At 38.6% G+C, this 22,740-nt stretch overlaps 1 protein-coding gene across 1 annotated transcript in view; it reads right to left on the reverse strand.

Annotated features, from left to right (window-relative positions):
• Window positions 1-6,271: 6,271 nt before the first annotated feature.
• The window catches only part of LOC122029208, a 34,307-nt gene continuing 17,838 nt past the window's right edge, over window positions 6,272-22,740 (reverse strand). Inside the window, exons 2-3 of the mRNA XM_042588147.1 lie at window positions 8,928-9,358; window positions 6,272-6,275 (exon numbers count right to left, since the gene is read on the reverse strand). Coding sequence (XP_042444081.1) covers window positions 6,272-6,275; window positions 8,928-9,358 — 435 coding nt within the window. The remainder of the gene's footprint in view (window positions 6,276-8,927; window positions 9,359-22,740) is intronic.

Raw genomic sequence — 22,740 nt, forward strand, 5'->3', positions numbered from 1 at the left:
ATTCATCGAACTAAATCTCACCCATTGATAAACTAAAGAAATAAATATCAAATATATGTGCTTGTTATTACATTAGGATTAAGAGCACACACTTCCATAATAACCGAGGTCTTTGTTTCTTTATAAAATCAGTATAAAAGAAATGACCTCAAATGGTCCTACTCAATACACTCTAAGTGTACTAGTGTAATTATACAGTCAAGATAAACTGATACCTAATTACACTACGACCTTCTAATGGTTTGTTCCTTTCCATTTTGGTCGTGAGCTACTGTTTATAATTTATAAGGTACTGATAACATTATCTTCTGCATATGACACCACATGCTATGTTATCTACAATATAAATTAATTGAACAACTACAAACAAATGTAGATAATTTGACCAAATGTGATTCTTTATTCAAGACAAATGTTTACAAAAGCTTAGGCTTTCAGTATACACTCCAACACCTCCTTCTCTCTATTTTCGTGGAATTAAAAGAGTGAAGAAAATAGGAGGGCTAAGGGGGATGAATGAAGGTATGTTCATTACATAGGAAATAAATAGGATGGAAAGAAGAAAAGACAAGTGATTAATCCTTTCTTCTTCTTCCTCCTTCCCTCTCCTTCTTCATTCTCCACCGAAACCAAAAGCTCTCCCTATCCTCATTTCCAAAAGCTAAGCTAAGGTTCCTCTCTAAGAAAACTAATTTACAAGAAAGAGCCTTCAAGGTCTACCCCTTCCAAGCAAGAGAAATCAAAGGGAGTGCTAGAAGAAGAAGCTCTCTTCTTCCTCTTCACCTAGAGTATCTTTCCTTAAGAAAAACCACAAGCGAAAGGATGTAAGTATCCCCTCACCTGTGGTACAAGTTGCTTTTGTTTTTACATAGGAGTAGAATGCTTAAAACCTAGGGTCACAAGTTGGAACTTTCGGCCAAGTATAAAATAAAAAGAAAGATTTGGGTAGATCATGTTGGACCCCGTGGTAGTTTTGATGTGATCAACCAAGTTGGTTAGGTCCTGCTGTGTTTGATCCCTGTGTCTGAGTGTGCAGGAGCTTAGGAACACAGGAAGTCGAGCGGAAGACGCAGCTAGCGAGAAGAACGACACGGGAAGGGAGCCGACGGGCTCGGTGCGTCCGAAGGACTAGAGAGCTGCGGAAGAGTACTCCGGTGGGCGTGAAGAGCGTGCGTGGCGTTCGAGGGACGTTAAGCAGAGACGGAAGGCTGCTCGAGGAGAAGGCCGGAAATTGAGTTCGGGTGAGCCCTATTTCGGTTGGCCACAATCACCCAAAAGATCGGAGCATCGGAAGTCGCAACAAGCTGGAAACGAAGTCAAAGGAGCTGAGCTGCCAGCTTGGAGGCGCCTCCAACCTGACTGGAGGTGCCTCCATCTTGAAGGCGCCTTCAACCAGTCAAAGTGACTGTTCTACGCGCGAATAAAGTTTTATCCGCTGACCGAGCTGGAGGCGCCTTAAACCTTGTTAGAGGCGCCTTGGACCCTCGGGATAGACTTTCCAGGAGCTATAAAAAGGCCCCTGGAGCTAGGAATTCAACAATAACTCAAGCATTCAATCTGTAGTGTTTCCTAGCAATAGTTCTGAGCTTTTGAAAGTGTAAAAGTCTTCTCCGCCTTCAGCAAAGGAGATTTTTTTTACTGCGCTTTTTCTACTGCCCTGGATTAACAACCTCCTTGGTTGTAACCAGGTTAATTCTTCTGTGTCTTTCTTTTACTGTTTTATATTACTATTGCTGCATTTATTTCTGAGTTGAAATCCGAGGAGGGTATTTTTATTTTGTGTTTTCAGCAATTCACCCCTCTCTTGCCGGCCTCCGCTGCACCAACAGATCAAGATCTAAATAAAGCATGTTCATTATGTTCTTATGATAAGTACCCTAGTATAAGAAGCTAGTTAATGTTCTAATGTTGTATGTTGACTTAAAACCTAGATTTTTAAACATGAACTTTCGGCCAAGTATAGACGAAGGACCTAGGAAAGCTTAAGACCTAAACTAACCATGTTTACTACATCCTTATGATATGTATGCTATGTTAATGGATTGGGTTGGTTTTTCTTATGCTTGAATGTTGCTTAAAGTTAGCTTTTCCCTTCATGTATGTTTCGGCCAAGAACAAAACTAGGGCTTAGAGAAGCTAAAAAGTTAACCTAGCATGCTCATGTATCTCTTAATAATATGATATGAATTTAGTTAGGTGATTATGCTTATATGTTGATTTAAAACCTAGTTTTCCCTTCATGTATGTTTCGGCCAAGAACTAAACTAGGGCTTAGAGAAGCTAAAAAGTTAACCTAGCATGCTCATGTATCTCTTGATAATATGATATGAATTTAGCTAGGTGTTTATGTTTACATGTTGTTTAAAGCTTAATTTCCCTTCATGTAAGGTTCGGCCAAGAACCAAACTATGGCTTAGAAAAGCTAAAAAGTTAACCTAGCATGCTCATGTACCTCTTGATGATATGATATGCATTTAGCTAGGTGTTTATGTTTACATGTTGTTAAAAAAAACTTACCTTCTCTTCATGTATGTTTCGGCCAAGAACCAAATTAGGGTTTAGAGAAGCTAAAAAGTTAACCTAGCATGCTCATATACCTCTTGATAATATGATATGAATTTAGCTAGGTGTTCACACTTGCATGTTGCCTATAGCTTGGTTTTCTCCTTATGAGTGGTTCGGCCATTATGAGTTTAAAAGTGTAGATATGCCTCACATGATGTGTTATGAATTAGGAAATGTTATTTACTGATGCTATGCATGATTGTGCCTTTTATGATGTGCTATGTGCCCAAAGATGCATGTTTTATGATATGATAGATGACATGTTCATTATGTATGCTTATGATCCATGCATGTGCTTTGTGCCCAATTATGCATGTTTTATGATATGATAAATGACATGTTCATTATGTATGCTTATGATCCATGCATGTGATGTGTGCCCAAATATGCATGTTTTATGATATGATAAATGACATGTTCATTATGTATGCTTATGATCCATGCATGCGCTGTGTGTCCAAATATGCATGCTTTATGATATGACAAATGACATGCTCATTATGTATGTTTATGATCCATGCATGTGCTATGTGCCCAAATATGCATGCTTTACTCCCCATGATATGATAAGATAAGATGTGAACCATGATATGATATTTTACTTTGTATGGCTTGTACCAAGGGTGGGCTCCATAAGCGCCCCTAGGCCGATGGACTATGAACGGGTCTAGTAAAGGGATGAGCTCCTTAGTACGCCCCTAGGTCGACGGACTATGAACGGACCTAGATCCCTAGTAGGTTCGGGGCTAGCTACCCTGTCCTAGGGATTGCGCGCATTTATGTATGTATGTGGTACAAGCCGGGCCCTCATGATGATTTTATGTTCAAGTACTATATGCTATGTTTTAAAACATCTTGCATATGACATGACATATGTTTTAAAAGACATCTTGCATGATATGATTTATGATTTATAGGACATGATGATTTATGATATGATATAGCATGATGTTATTTATGAGCTGATATGATATGATTTACGATATGACATGCTATGCTCTTATGATATTTGGATTTATGATATGATATAGCATGATGTTATTTATGAGCTGATATGATATGATTTACGAGATGGCATGCTATGCTCTTATGATATTTTGATTTATGATATGATATAGCATGATGTTCCTTATGATTTATGATATGACATGCTATGCCCTTATGATGTTAGATGATCATATTTTTATGGTTGTATGCTTATGTGTTTATGCATTGATATATGGATTTTGTGAGTAGGAAAGGATCTTACTAAGCCTGTGTGCTTATAGCTTACTTTCCTTGTACCACAGATAAGGGCAAAGAATGGATGACCTAAGGGAGCTGCAGGAGAGGCAAGGAGATGTGTGTGGTGGTGGCTCGGCTAAGGCAAATAAAGACCTGCTTAAGTTATTTGGTTATGTTAACATGGACTAAGTGTGTTATGTTATTGTTCGTATGACTTCAAGATATTCTTAAGTGTTTTATTTTCGAAAGAAATTTTAATATGCATATATGCTTCCGCAAATAGAAATGGTTAAGTATGTAACCCCGTACCCTACTAGCAGGAGGGGCGGGCGTTACAGATTCCCTCTTTCTGAGTATATCCCTTCGTAACAAGCCTCGCTTTAAAGGTTTCCACCTTCCCGTCTATTCCTATTTCCTTTTGTAGACTCATTTATATCTAATGGCTTTTACACCATTTGGTAGTTCTACATGCTCCTAGACCTGATTAGAATGCATAGATTCTATTTCAGAGTTCATCACACTTTGCCAAGATGTTGCATCTTTATCTTGGAGTGCTTCATCATATGTCTAGGGACCAGCTTCATGTTCACCAGGGATCAAGTTTGAAGACTCTCTCAAAAACATGAATCTATCAGGTTGCCTAACAACCCTCCCACTACGACGAGGCACTACCTATAATTGTGCATCATTTATGATACGTGTTGCAGTTACTTGTGGTATCGGTATCTATTCTTGTACCGTTAGTACTAAAGTGGAAGCATCCTCTCTTATTTCCTCAAGAATAATTTTACTCATAGGCTTATGGTTCATTACATAATCCTCTTCTAAAATCGAGCACTGGTGCTAACAATAATCTTCTGATCTTTAAGACTATAAAACAAACCACCTTTCCTTCCTCTAGGATATCCCATGAACAAGTGAACTTCTGTACGTGATTTCAACTTATCAGCATCTCCGTTCAGCACATGTGCTGGATTACCCTAAATCCGAATATGTTTCAAACTAGGCTTACACTCATTCCATAATTTTATGGGAGTAGAGGGTACTGACTTAGAAGGTACCAGGTTCAGAATGTACGCCGTCATTTCCAGAGCATATCCTCAAAACGAATTTGGTAATTCTAAATAACTCATAATTGATCTAACAATTTCCATAAGAGTCTTATTCCTTTGTTATACCACACCATTTTGTTAGGGTGTACCAGGTGCAGATAGTTGGGATTGAATCCTGGCCTTTGATAAGTAACTCCTAAACTCTCCTAAGAGCTACTCGCCACCACGATCAGACCGTAGTGTCTTGATACTTTTACCATAACGTTTCTCCATATCAGCCTTGTACTCTTTAAACTTATCAAAGCACTCGGACTCTTGGTCATTTTTCCTTCCTCACAGGTCGAAAAGTTTTCCACTACCAATGAACCCAAAGGTCCATCGGCTATTAACTTTTGAATCCTACTCAAGTTAATATGACCCAACCTTAGATGCCAAAGATATGTTTGGTTCATTTCCGAAGGTTTCTTTCTCATATTAGAATTAGAAGATGTGTTATTAATTTTCATTTATTGCATCATTAGAGTTATTGGATTAAGATTATACAAATTACCAACCAATGTACCAGAACAGATAATCACCCTATTTCTTGGCAACCACTTTATCATCAAAAGAAATAGAATATCCATCCATAAATAATTTAGAAACTGAAATCAAGTTCTTTCTAAAATATGGTACGTAAAGACAATTTTTTAAAATCAAAGTTTAATTCCCATCAAAAGATAAATAAACATCTTGTTGGATCGAGAAGCGCTAGAGGAGGGGTGAATAGCGCTCGTGCCTTTCACGCATTTCGGATTCGTAATGAGTAAATGGACAGTGGAATAAGAAAACAAACAAGACAAAGAATAAAGACACCAAGATTTACTTGGTTCAGAGCCTTGGGCGACTCCTACCCAAGGCTCGTGATCGTTGATCGCTTTCAGTGGGCAATCACTATCAATCTGTAAATCTTTTACACCTTTAAAATACAAGTGCTGAAGTAAAGAACTATTATATCGACAATACAAAAGATGAAGAGAATAGTCGTCAGTTGTCAGAGTAGCAAAGCGCAGTTGAGGCATTCAGACCAGCGTACAAGGGAACAAGTTGTTCTGTTTGAGTTCATGTCCGAAGCTGCTTCTCGAGGCTCCTTTTATAGGCTTTGCAAGACTGAATTAGATCCTCGAAACTCGAGATCATGTTTGACCCAAAGCGGATCGGTCAACCGATCCCCACGTTCGGTCGACCGATTAGATGATCTCCTCCTCATCCGATCCACTCGCTCCGCTTCGATCTGGTTAACTCCTATCCTTGGATAGGTCGACCGATCCCAAGGTTCAGTCGACCGATCCCCAGGTCGAACTCGGTCTGCAGTCTGGAAATCTGATGTTGTTGCTTGGAGGTTAGGTCGACCGATCCCGGTCTATTCTAACCTTGCACACAAATGTTAGTCACCTGCAAAACAGAGTTAGAACATATAATATATAAGTTGACAGCCTTCGGACTGTCCGGTTCTAATTTTGGATTTCCTTCCGGAAACCCTAGGTCAAACCGACGCCTACTGTTCCCACTTCCGGAGAACGCGTCCTCACCTACTCCACTTAGGAGAAGTTACCTTTTTCCAGTTCGGTCCTCCAGACCGACTAACTTTTGCTCAGCGTCCGATGCTTCTGGTCTTCATGCTGGACGTCCGGTCCATGACCCGTCCATACTTCCACCTAGTTCGCGATACCAGGATTTCAACCTAGGGTTACCACCCCCTAGGATTTTTGCCCGAAGCTTCGACCCACCAAGACTTTCCACCTAGGGTTACCACCACCTAGGACCTAGGGTTACCACCCCCTAGGACCTAGGGTTACCACCCCCTATGATTTTCCACTTGCCTAACCGCAGTTGGGCTTTTACCTAAGAAACCTTAGGACTTTCTTGCAAAGCTTATTCAACATATCAGATAACAAAACACCTTAACTTTGAACCATTTGACATAATCAAAACATAGGTTCGATCGTCGAATCTTCCTACACCAACAATCTCCGCCTTTTTTATTATGACAACACGGTTCAAAGTTAAGTAAGAATATGACTAGAATATAAGGAATTTTAAGCATAAGAATAAATGTAATGAAGTAAAACAAACTTCCTTATGCTAAAAAAAAAAATCTTATATCCCCCCTTACTTAACTTTGACTTTTCTGTCCCCCTTTGACATAACTCAAAAAGAATAAGTAGAGAGAAAAAATAGAAGAATATTTTATTTAAATCTAAGCTCCCCCTGAAGGGTAGAACTTAGCTAAATTTTTTGTTTTGAAAATAATTGATTTTGAGAAAACTTAGTTAAGTACTTAGCTTAGTGGGATTTTTCATAAAAGCATAGTTAAGTACTTTTTTTTAAAAAAAAAACTTGACTTGAATAACATAACATTTTCAAAAGTATTTTGATTTTTCAAAGAAACTTAGCCAAATTTTGAAGATAATTAAAAATTTAATAATTTTGAAATTTAAATAAGATTTTTAAATTATAATTTTATAAATAATGATTTTTAACTATGATTTGAAAATTATAGTTTTGTAGATAATGATTTTGAAAATTGAAATTTTTATGATTTGAAAATAATTATTATTTAAGATATTGAATAAAACAATATCATTTGATATTTTGAAATATAATTTAAAAGATTTAAAAGAAAAGGATTTTAAAATAGTTTTTAAAGAATTTTTAAAATAAAAATAATTTTAAAGTAATTTTTAAATGATTTTAAAAGAATTTTTTAAAGTATTTTAAAATAATTTTTAAAGTAATATTTAAATGATTTTTAAAGAATTTTTAAAATGATTTTAAAATAATTTTTTAAAGTAATTTTTAAATGATTTTTTTAAAGAATTTTAAAAATATTTTAAAATAATTTTTAAAGTAATTTTTAAAGGATTTTTTAAAGATTTTTTCAAAGGATTTTAAAATAAAGTAATTTTTAAATGATTTTTTAAAGAATTTTTAAAAGGTTTTAAAAGGTTTTTAAAATAATTTTTAAAATATTTTTAAAAGATTTTAAAAGGTTTTAGAATAGTTTTTAAAAGATTTTTAATTCAGTTAAATAAATTTGATTAAGTTAATTTAATTAAGTTGATTAATTTAACTAAATCCATTCTAGATCCATCTCACCCGTTTTTAAGTTATCAATCAGGGAATCTTAAGTAGTTTTGTGAGATGGTTATCTTTAAGTTAGATTTTTTCTAAGGATTAATTTATATTTGAGTTAAACTTAGGTTTTCAATTAGTCAATTAAATACACATTTCAAGGATTGGCTCCTAGGCTGTGTCAAGACACTAGGCCTTCTTGGGTATAAGATCATCCACCACTTCTAGACAGAGTCTTTCAAAGAAAATATATATTTAATTTTCCTTTTGAAACCCCTAGGTTTAACTAAACAAGTGTGAATTACGCCTAGGTCCTTAAACTATCCTAATCTAAGCATGCTTATTACAAGAAAAAATAAACAAGCATCAAGCAATTTTATCTATTTATTAAGATAGTTTTTCTATTGGCTCCCCCTGGATCATAGTCTCGATATGGTCTATCAAGGTAATGTACTTGATCCTTGGGGACCCAATATTGGCCAAGTCCAACTTGATTGACCAAGTTGGACTTAGGTACTCATGCTTGGACTATCTTTCTACTATTTCTATTAACTAGGGATAAATATGATTTGTACTTTCTTTTAGTTTTAAATCCAAGTCCGGTTTTGTTGTACACGCTCGCTGTTTTCCAAGAATCAGATCAAGATTCTTGGAATCCAAGGTGAATTGTTCCAACGTGTCCTTGAGTTCTCTAACTTGAGTTTTCAAATTAGAATTTTCTTCCTCAAGTTGTTGGACTTGAGTTGAACTTCCAATTTGAACTGGTTGAGTCAAAGAATTTGATTTAGTCGCTTCCTTAAGGGTTTTACCTCCTTTTGGAGTGACTTGACTTAGACGTTGGATTTATCCAATTTCTTTAACAAATAAGGAGTTAATTTTTGTAAATCGTCTAATTTAGTCTCGGCGAGTAGAGAACTTATAGCGGGGTTAGGTCCTTCGGAAACGGATACAGATCCGTGGCTTCACTCAGACTCAGTTTCTGATTCGCTCTCGGATTCTGAATCAGACTCAGTTTCAGCAATGTATGCTTGCACTGTTAAACCGAGGAAGCTCCTCGGTTCTTCTTCATCGGTCTTGGATTCATCTGATGACTCGGACCAAGTTGCCTTTAACGCCTTCTTTCTTCGTTGCTTCTGATTTGGACAATCTGGTTTGTAGTGCCCCTTCTGGTTACAACCATAGGAGGTGACTCCATTCTTGACTTTCGTGATTGTTTGAGTCGCCTTTTTCTTTCTGCATATCTTTCGTACAAGCCTTACTAGCTCGGAAATCACCTTGTCGTCATTTTCTGATTCCGACTCATCTTTGGATTCGGGTTTGGTTTTGTGCTTTGTTTTAGCTTCCCGAGTTCTGCTTGTACCTGCAATCAAGGAAATACCCTTCTTGACTGGACGTGCATTAGTCTGTTCATGCAATTCAAATTTGGAAAAAAGTTCATCTAGTTTAATTAAAGATAAATCCTTGGAAACTTTGTAAGCATCAACCATGGATGCCCACAAAGTGTTCCTAAGGAAAAGTGTTAAGCGCGTACCTTATTACGTCGTGGTTTTCTATTCTCTAGTCGATTGCGTGAAGCCCGTTCAGCAGGTCTTGGATGCACGCGTGAAGTTGGCTCGCCGTCTCTCCTTCCTGCATCTTTATGTTATATAATTTGTTTAAAATTAAATCACACTTTCTTACCTTAGTGTCGGAGGTGCCCTCGTGCAGCTCGATCAATTTTTTCCACAACTCTTTAGCACTTGAGAAGGGTCCAACTCTATTCAGTTCTTCTTTTGATAACCCGTATTGTAGCATACAGGTTGCTTTGGCATCAGCTTCAACTTTCTTCATTATGCTAGCATCCCAGTTGATGCATGAGACTAATTCTCCAATTCTGTCACGTGGAAGCTCGAGACCGGCCTAGATAATGATCCACATCTCGACTTGTGTCTTGAGGTGCTATTCCATCTTATTCTTCCAATAGCTAAAGTCCTCGCTGGAAAAGAGTGGCGAGCGGACTGTACTGTAGCCTTCTTGATGGGCCATTTGAAAAATGAATATCTCTCACACACGGAAAATAAAAAAAAAACTTGACCCAGGACTTAATCCTAGATTAGTAGTGCAGTTTAAAAGAATATTACGCGATCTTGAGTGGTGTTGCACCAACCTCGAGACAAATCTGATTACGAAAGAAAACTAGATCGGAAGACGGCAAGAATACCGATTTCGATCGACTCCGAAAAGCTTAAAAAACACCACAAAAAAGTGCTTGATTGGTGGTTGCACCAAATCGAGGCTACCCCGCTCTGATACCAATTTTTCGATCGAGAAGCACTAGAGGGGGGTGAATAGCACTCATGGCTTTCACGCATTTCGGATTTGTAACGAGTAAATGCACAGTGGAATAAGAAAACAAGCAAGACAAAGAATAAAGACACCAAGATTTACTTGGTTCGGAGCCTTGGGCGACTCCCACTCCAAGGCCCGCGATCGTTGATCGCTTACGGTGGGCAATCACTATCAATTTGTAAATCTTTTACACCTTTAAAATACAAGTGCTGAAGTAGAGAACTATTGTACCAACAATACAAAAGATGAAGAGAATGGTCATCAGTTGTCGGAGTAGCAAAGCGCAGTTGAGGCGTTCAGAGCAGTGTACAAGAGCACAAGTTGTTCTGTTCGAATTCATGTCCGAAGTTGCTTCTCGAGGCTCCTTTTATAGGCTCCGCAAGATTGATCCAGGTCCTCGAAACTTGGGATCAGGTTTGACCTGAAGTGGATCGGTCGACCGATCCCCACGTTCGATCGACCGATCAGATGATCTCCTCCTCATCAGATCCGCTCGCTCCGCTTCGATCTTGTCAACTCCTATCCTTGGATCGGTCGACTGATCCCAAGGTTTAGTCGACTGATCCCCTGGTCGAACCCGGTCTATAGTCTGGAAATCTGATGTTGCTGCTTAGAGGTTAGGTCGATCGATCAAGACGTTCGGTCGACCGATCCCGATCGATTCTAACCTTGCACATAAATATTAGTCTCCTGCAAAACAGAGTTAGAACATATAATATATAAGTTGACAGCCTTCGGACTATCCAATTCTGACTTCGAATTTCCTTTCGGAAATCCTAGGTCGAACCGACGCCTACTGTTCCCACTTCCTAGGAACGCGTCCTCACCTACTCCACTCAGGAGAAGTTACCTTTTGCCAGTTCGGTCCTCCAGACCGCCTGGGCTTTTGCTCAGTGTCTGATGCTTCCTGTCTTCATGCTGGATGTCTGGTCCATGACCCGTTCAGACTTCCACCTAGTTCGCGACACCAGGATTTCAACCTAGGGTTACCACCCCCTAGGATTTTTGCCTGAAGCTCCGACCCGCCATGACTTTCCGCCTAGAGTTACCACCCCCAAAGACCTAGGGTTACCGCCCCCTAGGGTTTTTCGCTTGCCTAACCGCAGCTAGGACTTTTGCCTAAGAAACCTTAGGACTTTCCTACAAAGCTCATTCAACATATCAGATAACAAAACATCTTAACTTTGAACCCTTTAACATAATCAAAACATAGGTTCGATTGTCGGATGTTTCCTGCATCAACGTATCTCCCACTGCAACAGCCGCCACTCTCGTAGCATTGCTCATGTAGACGGTGATTTCCCCTTTATGTAGTCGTCGAGTTTCCTGGAACCCCTGCAATGAATTACAGACATGATCATTAGATGTCATATCTACACACCAGATACCGGTAGATAACACTGCTAAACATGTTTCAACAACTAATGAATAAGATACACCTTTATTATTCTCCTACCTAACAGCCCGATTCTAGTGTCCGAAGAGTTCCTTGAAATTGAGCATCATGTCATAGGCAGTGGGTAGGGCCTGATGCTGATGTTGCAGCACATTTGACATAGAAGCCAAAATGTAACACCACACCATCTCATCTGTCTTGACCCATTTCCTATGTCTCTCTATCTCCTCTTCACTAGAATCCTTATCAGGCATGCTAAGATAGACCTCAAGAAGTATGAACTTGTATTATTCAGTAGTTAAGATAATGTCCAAGTTTCATTTCCAATCAATATAATTTGGACCAGTAAGCTTATTTTCTTTTAAAATAACAGCAAGAGGATTGAAAGCCATTTTGAAATCCTGAGAGTCACAAAATAAAATGGTCAAAACTTTAGAATTTAAAATAATATTGATTCCTCAAACAATATAATTTAAATTCACCAACACCTTAAAACACCATGAATTTCGTATGCCACGATAGTGTGGACGTATACTAATTCAAACATTTGTAAGAGGAGGTTTTACCCATTAATTTTATTATCTTGTCAACCTAACTTTATGACAAATAAAATTAATAGTTGGTTCATCTTTGGCCACACAAATAATAGCAGTGACTCCGATGGGGAGGATATTATTAAATGTTTCTAAGTATATACCATTACTTGATACTTAGTCCATTAATTAGGATTGTGCCCCTTCAGATGGAGAAGATCACACAAACCTAAATAATTTTCTATAATCATCCATAGAGGAAGTTTGATCTAGTGACCCGCAAACAAACTCATCCGATATGGAGGAAGGCACTTAAAGCCAACACTCAAGTTTGAATGCATCACTTACAAACTAGTAATGGAGACCGTGGAATTTATTTAAATAATCTCTCTCCTACTTACTTATTTAAATTAAGGAATTTTAACATGCACACACATCATAGCACACATCACAACAAATAAAACAGCATATAAAGGCAATCAATATAAAAAAAAAATCCAACTATTATGGCCTCATCCAACGTTGTCCTCCAAGATGCCGCTAATGGATCAATGCCCTCTAAGGTGCCGCCAATGGATCAAGTCGTCGTGTCTATCTCGCTTCTTTCTCCGCCGCACCTCCGATCCTCAAAATAGCACCACGCATAGCAAGGATACAAGCCGTATCAAAAAAAATAAAAATTTACATTTATTGATCCTATATTCTACAAAGGAATTTACATGTAATCTAGATCGAATAGAATGTAAAAAATAATAATAATACAAAATCGGCCGTATTTAATTATTACAATCATGTACACACAAACAACCTTGATATGCCCGAGGGTTCAAATCACACACAAACACACAAAAGTCATAATAGTTGGACTTAGGACGCCTGTAACCACAGAGTTAATCTTTCTTACACATCCTACTATTATCCGGCCTAAACTTATGTATGAGCAGTGCATAATTTAACCGAAAACAAATCACACAGAACCAGAAAACTTGCTCTGATACCACTTGAAGGCGCTGGAATTCCGTTCTATTTCAATTTCTCTATACAAAAAAATTGTACAAGAATAGAACTTTTTCTGGCAACCCTCATGTTCGATCAAACATGTGTTTGATCAATCAAGCAAGTTCTTGAATGATCAAAGCACACCTTGATCGAACTACAAGATCGCTGGTCTCTTGTGTTGGTATTCCAAAAATGATACAAAGAAAACAAAACTAGATATACAGCGGAATTAAAGAACTAGTTGTACCTTTTATTTGTAGCTAAAGACCTCTTGATCTCTCCTCTTCTTGGACGTCATGTGGGCGACGATCTACCAAGACAACGCCACACTCCTTCTCTTCTCGGTTTCCAAACCGTCGGCTACAAAAGGAGGCTCTAAGATGGGGCACCTTCTAATCTTCTTCCTCTTCTTCAAGCCGTCGGCCACCAATGGATTGCTAGGAAGAGGCGCCGACCCTAGCTAGGAGAGGAAAGGGGGTGCCAACCCTAAGCAAGGAGAGGAGGGGGGAGGCCCTTGCAAGGTGAGGAAAGGGAGGCCCTAGCAAGGTGAGGAGGGGTGCCGACCCTAGCAAAGGAAGAGGGGCGCTAGGCACAAGGAGAGAAGAGGATTGTGAAGAATTAGAAAATTAGGTTTTATGACCCACCACCTACTTCTTTTTATAGGCTTGCCGTCGGTTACAAAGAAATAAAAATAACAGAATTCTATTTAGAAAAAATCTCTCTTTCTATAACCAAATTCTGTTTAGAAAAAAATCTCTCTTTCTATAACCAAGTTAAACCAAACCAAGTTAAGTTAAACCAAACCAAGTTAAGTTAAATCAAATCAAGTTAAGTTAAACCAAACCAAGTTAAGTTAAATTAAACCAAGTTAAACCAAATCCAATTAAACCAAACCAAGTTATGGTTGGTGGATGCGAGGCTTTATATAGAGGCTACAACAACGACCTAGAGGAGGAATTGGTTTAGGCCTCCTGATGGGATTGGGCTTCCTGTGTTCGGCCCGAACACCCAACCCAAGTCCATCAATAATAATCCATACCACTAAAGGGTTATTATTGAACTACCGCACCAATCCCATATTACAATATGGGCTCCTTCTTATCATGAGTGTGTTAATCTCCCTGTGTTTAAGATATCGTATGTCCATTAATTAAATGAGTTACTGACAACTTAATTAATTAACATCTGATTCCAAGAGTAGTACCACTCAACTTTATTATCATATCGGACTAAGTCCACCTGCAGGGTTTACATGATAATCCTTATGAGCTCCTCAAGGGGACATCATCAACCTAAATAATTAGGACATAGATTCCTTCTATAATCAACAACGCACCATGTAAATAGTACTATTTCCCAACTCATCGGGCATATTGATTTAACAAATAAATCTCGCCCATTGATAAGTTAAAGAAATAAATACTAAGTATACGTGCTTGTTATTATATAAGGATTAAGAGGATGCACATCCATAATAACAGAGGTTCTGTTCTTTTACGTAATCAGTACAAATCGAACAACCTCAAATGGTCCTACTCAACACACACATAGTGTACTAGTGTAATTTTATAGTCAAGACAGACTAATACCAAACTACACTACAATTGTTCCAATGGTTTGTCCGAATCCATCTTAGTTGTGAGATACTATTTATAATTTATAAGGAACCAATAGCATGATCTTCTGTGTGGCACCACACACCATGTTATCTACAATATAAATTAAATAGACAACTGCATTGACAAATATGTAAATATAAAATGCAGACATTTGACCAAAGTGATTCTCATTTCAAAATATTGCAAAATAAATGTTCAAACAAAAGCTAGGCTTATAGTATACATCCCAACACTTGGTATATGTATATACTCTGTCTGTCCATGAGACCATCTGTGGTAGAGTGTTATCTATTACAAAGCCGCAAGTGCACGGCTACTTCATCAGTAATAAAAATATCGATCTTATAGGGACTGTTGATTAAACACTAGCTGATTTCATACAGTAAATTCCCTAAACAAATGAAAGGTTGGTTGAAAAAGAAGAGTAAGAGAAAGATTAAGGAGAAGGAGAGAGAAGAAATAAGAGATGATCTTGAAAGGGGATAGATGATAGATGCTAGGATTTCAGTTTCGTTACGATACTAGTTAATGTCCCGATACATTATTCATCTACCTAACTTCATTCTTACACTCGTGTAGGGATTCTAACTACAGCCTAGCACAACCCTCGCATAGGTTGCATTAGAGAGTCTACCCAAGTTCTAATGCCATTAAGTAGAGAGATAACATAGGAAGTCGGGTTAATAGGGAATCCCTGTCACTAGGACCCCCAGTCATACGTTCCTAGATTACATGGTCACTTCCTAATGGTAGCACAGGAGAATCCACTTCAATTAGAATACCCTAATAAGAATTAGTCCCTATGTTAAGATCTTTTAACTCTAGAAAGTGGATAAGTATCGATGCCCTCAGTCACTAAGGGCATAATATATCTGATTGAATGGATATCCTCTGTCACTAAGAATCCCCTAGTTATCCAGTCTAGTAGCAACCTTAACATAGAGACAAACCTCTCATGTCTACATATTTATACCATTCACACATTTCTCCAAACACATAAAAGGTATAACACATAGAACAAGTAGTAAACACATCATTGCATAGGAAAATGTCCAAATACAAGTTTATACATCAATATCACAACATAACTACTTCCTACATCCTAAATCTAGAGATGTACTCCAATACAAGGGAGTTGCAAGATAAATATAGCATCTACAACTCAAAACATGGATTGAGAGAAAAGAGGATGCTTATCCTTGAAGTGTGGCATCCTTGGAGGTGTTTCCTTGCTCCGGAGGTGGATGGATTGGTGAAGATCAACAAGGATGAAGCCTAGGGCTCTCCCAAGGGGGAGAACCTTTCACCAAGATCCCAAGATGAGTGAAAAGGGGAGAAAAACCCCCTTAAATAGGGCTAGGCATGGGCCTAGCATGACCCCTGCCATGGTCGTGCCCCTTAGGCATGGCCAAAGTCTGTTGCTTGCTGGAATTAGTGCAAGGCCATGTGGAATCCACACAGCTTGAGTAAAATTGGTACTTGGAGGTGAGACACGATCATGCCAAAAGGCACAACCCCGCTCCAATTGAGTTCTAAAAAATCCACATGGTCGTGTGGATTCACACGGCCATGGCATGGTTGTGCTCTCATAGAAACACCTTTTAGACCATCTAGGAATCATTTTCTCTGGTTGAAGTCTTTAGTAAAGTTATAGATCTTGAAGTTATCTATATTTTGATATAAAGAATAGCCTTATAACTCCAACCAACCAAAAAGTTATGATAGTTTTACTTTCAGTCGTAGTGTAGAAAATTCCACACGTCCCTGACATGACCATGGCATGGCCATGTGAATCCATACGGCCAAAGCATGGAAAAAACTTGATCTTCACATGGGCGTGCATCATAGGCATGACCCAGACCTGTTGGAGGCTCTAGATTTCCTTTGAACTTTGTTTTCTATCAAATTTCTTCCATAGGATCATGCACGTATCAAGAAATATGGCTAGAGTGTATTCCTTGACTAAATATCTAATTTGAAGGTATTTTAAAAGCCTTTTCCTTCATGTATATTTCGTGTGAGCATGCTCCTTCCTTTAACTTCAAGTTTTAAGCCTTTTTTACTTCATTTTTACTCCAAAAACACGTCCTATCAATTAAAATAAGCAAAGAGCAGATCTCCGAATAAAAGGAGTGAAAATATAATATTATATTGAAATAGGGTACAATAACATAGATTATGCTCATGAAATATAAGTAGATGTGTGTCAAAACATGCATAAAAGTGTATATAATCTATGCACATCACACCCTCAAACTTAAACCTTTGCTTGTCCTCAAATAAAACTCACAATCTAGATTTATGTGTGTAGATAGCATGTAATAATCCCTAATGAATCAATATAAACCTATTATATAGTTTCATTGATGAGCATGATACAAAAATTATTTGAGTGTGGCCTAAGTAGAAATTCTCCATGTTCAGTGTGATGAGTGGCTTAACTTTCTCAAGTATCAATCTCTAAGCCTAATCAATTTTTTATTTAACCGTATTCCTTATACTTCCGGCGGTAGGCACTTACCTACCACATGCAAAGTTTGTCCCCCATTAAAAACGCTATGCATTGTCTACATAAGGTCACAAAGGAATACTTAGTATTAAGAAAAATATAGCATTCATTTCCCCAGTAACCTAACTTGGTCTCAAAAGGGTGAATTACTAGTTTCCACTCATGATAACTATTTTTTTATCCCTTATTATATATTTTTTTCTGAATGTTTGCAAAGTATCAAACTTGAACAAACCTTCACTTTTTTTTTTGGGATTGATTTTTTCAAATGAGCTTGCATAATCTGAGTTCATCCAGTAACCAAAATGTAGTTGAGAGTTTACCATAGAAGCAAGAGTACTAGTCTGGTTCTATGAATAATGACTATTTTCAAAAATATTTACCATCAAAGTCAAGTATAATGTGAAGAGATCCTAAAACTCGACCAACATTCTGTTGGGTTTTTCGGGCTGCGAAAATCACTTTTTCGCGTTGCGGAAACCCCAAAACCCCCGCCACCGGATCCGTGCGAAGATAAAAAAACTTTCGAAAAACTTACGAGTACGAGTTTCTAAACCTTGATCTATAGTAGATCTACAAATAAGAAAGGTTATACCCTTGATGCGAAGCCCATCGCAATCCCGCTCATCCTCGGTTCACCGGATCTCGAAAGTGTCAAAGTAGACACTTCTCTATGTGTATCCACACAAGCAAGAGATGGAGAAAAATCTCTAAGGATGTGCTAGCAACCTTAGAGATCAGTAATGGAGGAGAGGGAGAGCAAGAAGAAAGCTAGAGAGGGAGAAGATGGGAGTTACCACAAAAAAATGAAACTCTCCACATGAAATCAAAGTGGTCGGCCACTTTAGTGGAGGTTGTAACCTCCATGGGATACCAAGAGTCACAACTCTTGGTAACTCCCATGAGGTGGCATCTCACTTAAGTAACCATGATGATGTGGAGCATCATCATTGGCCCACTTAATGCCAACTCACCAATGAGGTGGCATAAAGTCAAGTGAAACTTGACTCTTCATCTTCCTCTCAAGTCAAGTCAAATTTGACCACTTCTCTCTCATGGTTGATCAAATCTAACCATTGGTTTAAGTCAATTTTAATTTAATGAATCTCTATTCATTGAATTAAATTGATTCAATGAGTCTAAGTCCAAATTAGACTCACTTAACACATGAACCAAATTGAGTCCAACTCAATTAGCATAATTTGGATTACTCTTAATCCAATTTGGTTCATCACATGAACCTAATCCTTTAGGTTCATCAAATGAACATAATCTCCATCTAATTTCCCTTTGTCTGTGACCCTATAGGTTCTTATAACGTTGGCAATGCTCCTAAACCCATTTAGAAGCATAAGTAACGAGCGGTATCTAGCAACACATCATTACTACCCAAGTTATAAGAATGTTAAGATCCAACATCACCTTGTGACTACTAATTGTGACTCCTCACAATATATGACAAGTGTCCTTCTATCCAAGACATCTAGATTAATCAATGTGAGGCATAGACCGTGTCATTCTCTATTCAATCTAAATCTTAAACTCCAAGTAGACTCACTAAATCAAATGAGCTCAATATCTCATATTGACTCATTTGGGCATGGCCATGCACTTCGTGGTCTCACTCTATCAAGAATATCGATGTCGCTCCCGTCGTATAGGAGAGATAGATCCCATCTACATCACTCACATCCCTCTGCATAATTCGTTACATACCCAGTAATCGCCTTTATAGTCCACCCAGTTACGGGTGACGTTTGACGAAACCAAAGTACATAACTCCATATGTAGGGATCCATGGTGACTTCAGGTCTAAGGACTAGTAGTCATACTAATAGCCACATGAGAAAGTATATGACACTCATATAACGATTCATGATAATTTCTCATGGCAGATCATTCAGTATACATTCTCTAATGCATACCCATGTGTCAACTTGATATCTCTATATCCATAACTTGTGAGATCAAGTCATCGAGTTGACCTACATGCTAGTCTTATTGCATTAACATTGTCCCTGAATGTTAATACTCGACTAGGAATGATTAAGAGTAGTGTTCCCTATATCATCTCACTATCGGTTCAACTAACCGATTGATATAGGTAAGAACTCTCTACTCAAGGACGCTATTATACTTAGTTTATTTGGCACCAACACAAGTAAGTATAATAACCAAAAACAAATGCCTTTATTTATATAAGAATATGATACAACAAGTCTATAATACAATCATCAAATGATTGGCTCTAGGGCTCTAACTAATAATCTCCCACTAGCACTAGTGTCAATCAGTGTAGGCTCTAGGCCCCAATGACCTAGTGTGACCATCATGCTTCCTCTGTGCCAAAGTCTTGGTAAAGGGATCTGCGATGTTAGCCTCTATAGGTACTCTGCATATCTTCACATCTCCTCTCTCAATAATCTCTCGAATGAGATGGAAGCGCCGTAGTATGTGTTTGGTCCGCTGGTGTAAGCGAGGTTCCTTCGCCTATGCTATAGCTCCATTGTTGTCACAATAGAGTTCAATAGGGTCAGCGATACTGGGAACCACCCCAAGTTCAGTGATGAACTTGCGGATCCAAACTGCCTCCTTTGCTGCCTCTGATGCAGCAATGTACTCGACCTCTGTCGTAGAATCAGCTACTGTGTCCTACTTCGAACTCTTCCAGCTCACAACACCACCATTTATGCAAAATACGAACCCTGACTGCGATCGATAGTCATCATGGTCGGTCTGGAAGCTGGCATCACTATAACCCTTTATAGCTAGCTCCTCATTGCCTCCATATATCAAGAAATATTCTTTAGTCCTTCTTAAATACTTAAGAATATTCTTGACCGCTATCCAGTGACTTTCACCTGGATCTGACTGGTATCTGCTCGTCATGCTCAAAGCATATGAGACATCAGGTCGAGTACATAGCATGGCGTACATGATAGATCCTATGGCTGAGGCATAAGGGATCTGATCCATGCGGTCTCTCCTCTCTAGAAGAGGGACCTTGAGTCTTCGAAAGACTCACGCCATGTGACATTGGCAGAAATCCCTTCTTGGAGTTCTGCATGACAAACCGAAGGAGTACCTTGTCAATATATGTACTCTGACTTAGGCTAAGCAATCTCTTAGATCTATCTCTATAGATCTGTATCCCCAGAATGCGGGATGCCTCACCTAAGTCCTTCATTGAGAAGCAACTCCCTAGCCAGGTCTTGACAGACTGAAGCAAAGGGATGTCCTTCCCTAATGAGTAGTATGTCATCCACATACAATATGAGGAAGACAACTATATCCCCTACAACCTTCTTGTAGACACAAGGTTCATCTTCATTCTTGATGAAACCAAACTATTTGATCGCATCATCGAATCGAAGATTCCAGCTCCGAGAAGCTTGCTTTAGTCCATAAATGGACCTATGCAGCTTGCATACTTTGCTAGTATGCTGTGGATCTACAAAACCCTCAGGTTGTGTCATGTACACATCCTCGAGCAGGTTTCCATTCAGAAATGTGATTTTGACATCCATTTGCCATATCTCATAGTCATGGTAAGCTGCAATAGCAAGCATGATCCGAATGGACTTAAACATCGCTACTGGAGAAAAGGTTTCATCATAGTCAATACCATGAATCTGCTTGAAACCTTTAGCTACCAAGCGACCCTTATAGATAAGTCCATCCATGTCAGTCTTTCTCTTAAAGACCCACTTACACCCAATGGGTTTTACCCCTTCAGGTGGATCAACCAAAGTCCATACTTGGTTGGTGTACATGGATTACATCTCGGATCTCATGGCTTCAAGCCATTTCTCGGAATCTGGTCTCATCACAGCTTCCTGATAGGTGGTAGGCTCATTCTCTATGAGCACAACGTCATCATGGTCAGACAAGAGAAATGAATATCTCTCAGGTATCAGACCTGCGAAGAGGTATGTCTACTTGAACTGGTTGTTGTTCCTCAACTCCTTGTGGAACAACATCATCCATAACACTTTGTGGTTCCAGTTCAACTTCCATCGAGGCTTCAGTGCTATGGTCCACATCTTGAACTTCTTCAAGATCGAACGTACTCCCACTAGTCTTTCTAGAAACAAAGTCCCTTTCTAGAAAGACTCCAGTCTTTGCCACAACTACCTTGTGCTGATTGGGAATGTAGAAGTAATATCCCTTAGTTTCCTTGGGATATCCAATAAAGTAGCACTTGTCAGATTTGGATCCTAATTTTTCTGAGACTTGACGTCTAACGTAAGCCTCACAACCCCAAATCCTCATAAAAGACACCTGGGCATCTCTCCCAGTCCATATCCTATATGGTGTCTTTATCACGACCTTGGATGGAACTCGGTTGAGTATAAAAACTGCCGTGTCTAGAGCATAGCCCCAAAGGTATGTCGAAAGATCTGTGTGACTCATCATAGATCGTACCATATCTAATAGGGTACGATTCCTCCTTTCGGATACACCATTCCACTGTGGTGTTCCAGGAGGAGTGAGTTGGGATAAAATCTCACACTCAACTAGATAGTCACGAAACTCATGGCTAAGGTATTCTCCACCTCGATCTGATCGAAGTATCTTAAAACTCTTGTCAAGCTGGTTCTGTACTTCATTCTTGAATTCTTTGAACTTTTCAAAGGATTCTGACTTATGTGTCATCAAGTACACATAATCATATCTACTGAAGTCATCAGTAAATGTGATGAAGTACCTATAACCGCCTCTAGCAGCGATATTGAAAGGGCCACATACATCACTATGTATGAGTCCTAACAAATCAGTCGCTCTTTCGCTGTGCCCACTAAATGGAGTCTTGGTCATCTTGCCTAGTAGGCATGACTCGCACGTATCATAAGATTCAAAATCAAATGAGTCCAGCAAATCATCCTTATGGAGCTGGGATAAGCGCTTGTCATTTATATGACCTAAGCGACAGTGCCAGAGATAGGTTTGGTTTAGGTCATTTGACTTGAACATCTTGGTATTTATGTTATAGATAGGGCTTTCAAGATCTAGAATGTAGAGTCCGTTCATCAGAGGTGCACTACAATAGAACATATCTTTTAAATAAATAGAACAACATTTGTCCTTTATAATAAAAGAGAAACCTTTATTGTCCAAACAAGAAACTGAAATTATGTTCTTAGTTAATGCAGGCACATAACAACAATCATCCAACTCTAATACAAGCCCAGAGGGCAGAGATAGAAAATAAGTCCCTACAACAACAACAGCAACTCGTGCTCCATTGCCTACGCGTAGGTCCACCTCGCCCTTCGCTAATGCCCTACTATTTCTCAGCGCCTGCACATTAGTACAAATGTGAGATGCACATCCGGTATCTAATACCCATGATGAAGAAATAGATAGATTGACTTCTATAACATATATACCTGAAGTGGAA

The sequence above is a fragment of the Zingiber officinale genome, chromosome 10B, assembly GCF_018446385.1.
Source record: "Zingiber officinale cultivar Zhangliang chromosome 10B, Zo_v1.1, whole genome shotgun sequence".
Taxonomy (NCBI): Eukaryota; Viridiplantae; Streptophyta; class Magnoliopsida; order Zingiberales; family Zingiberaceae; genus Zingiber; species Zingiber officinale.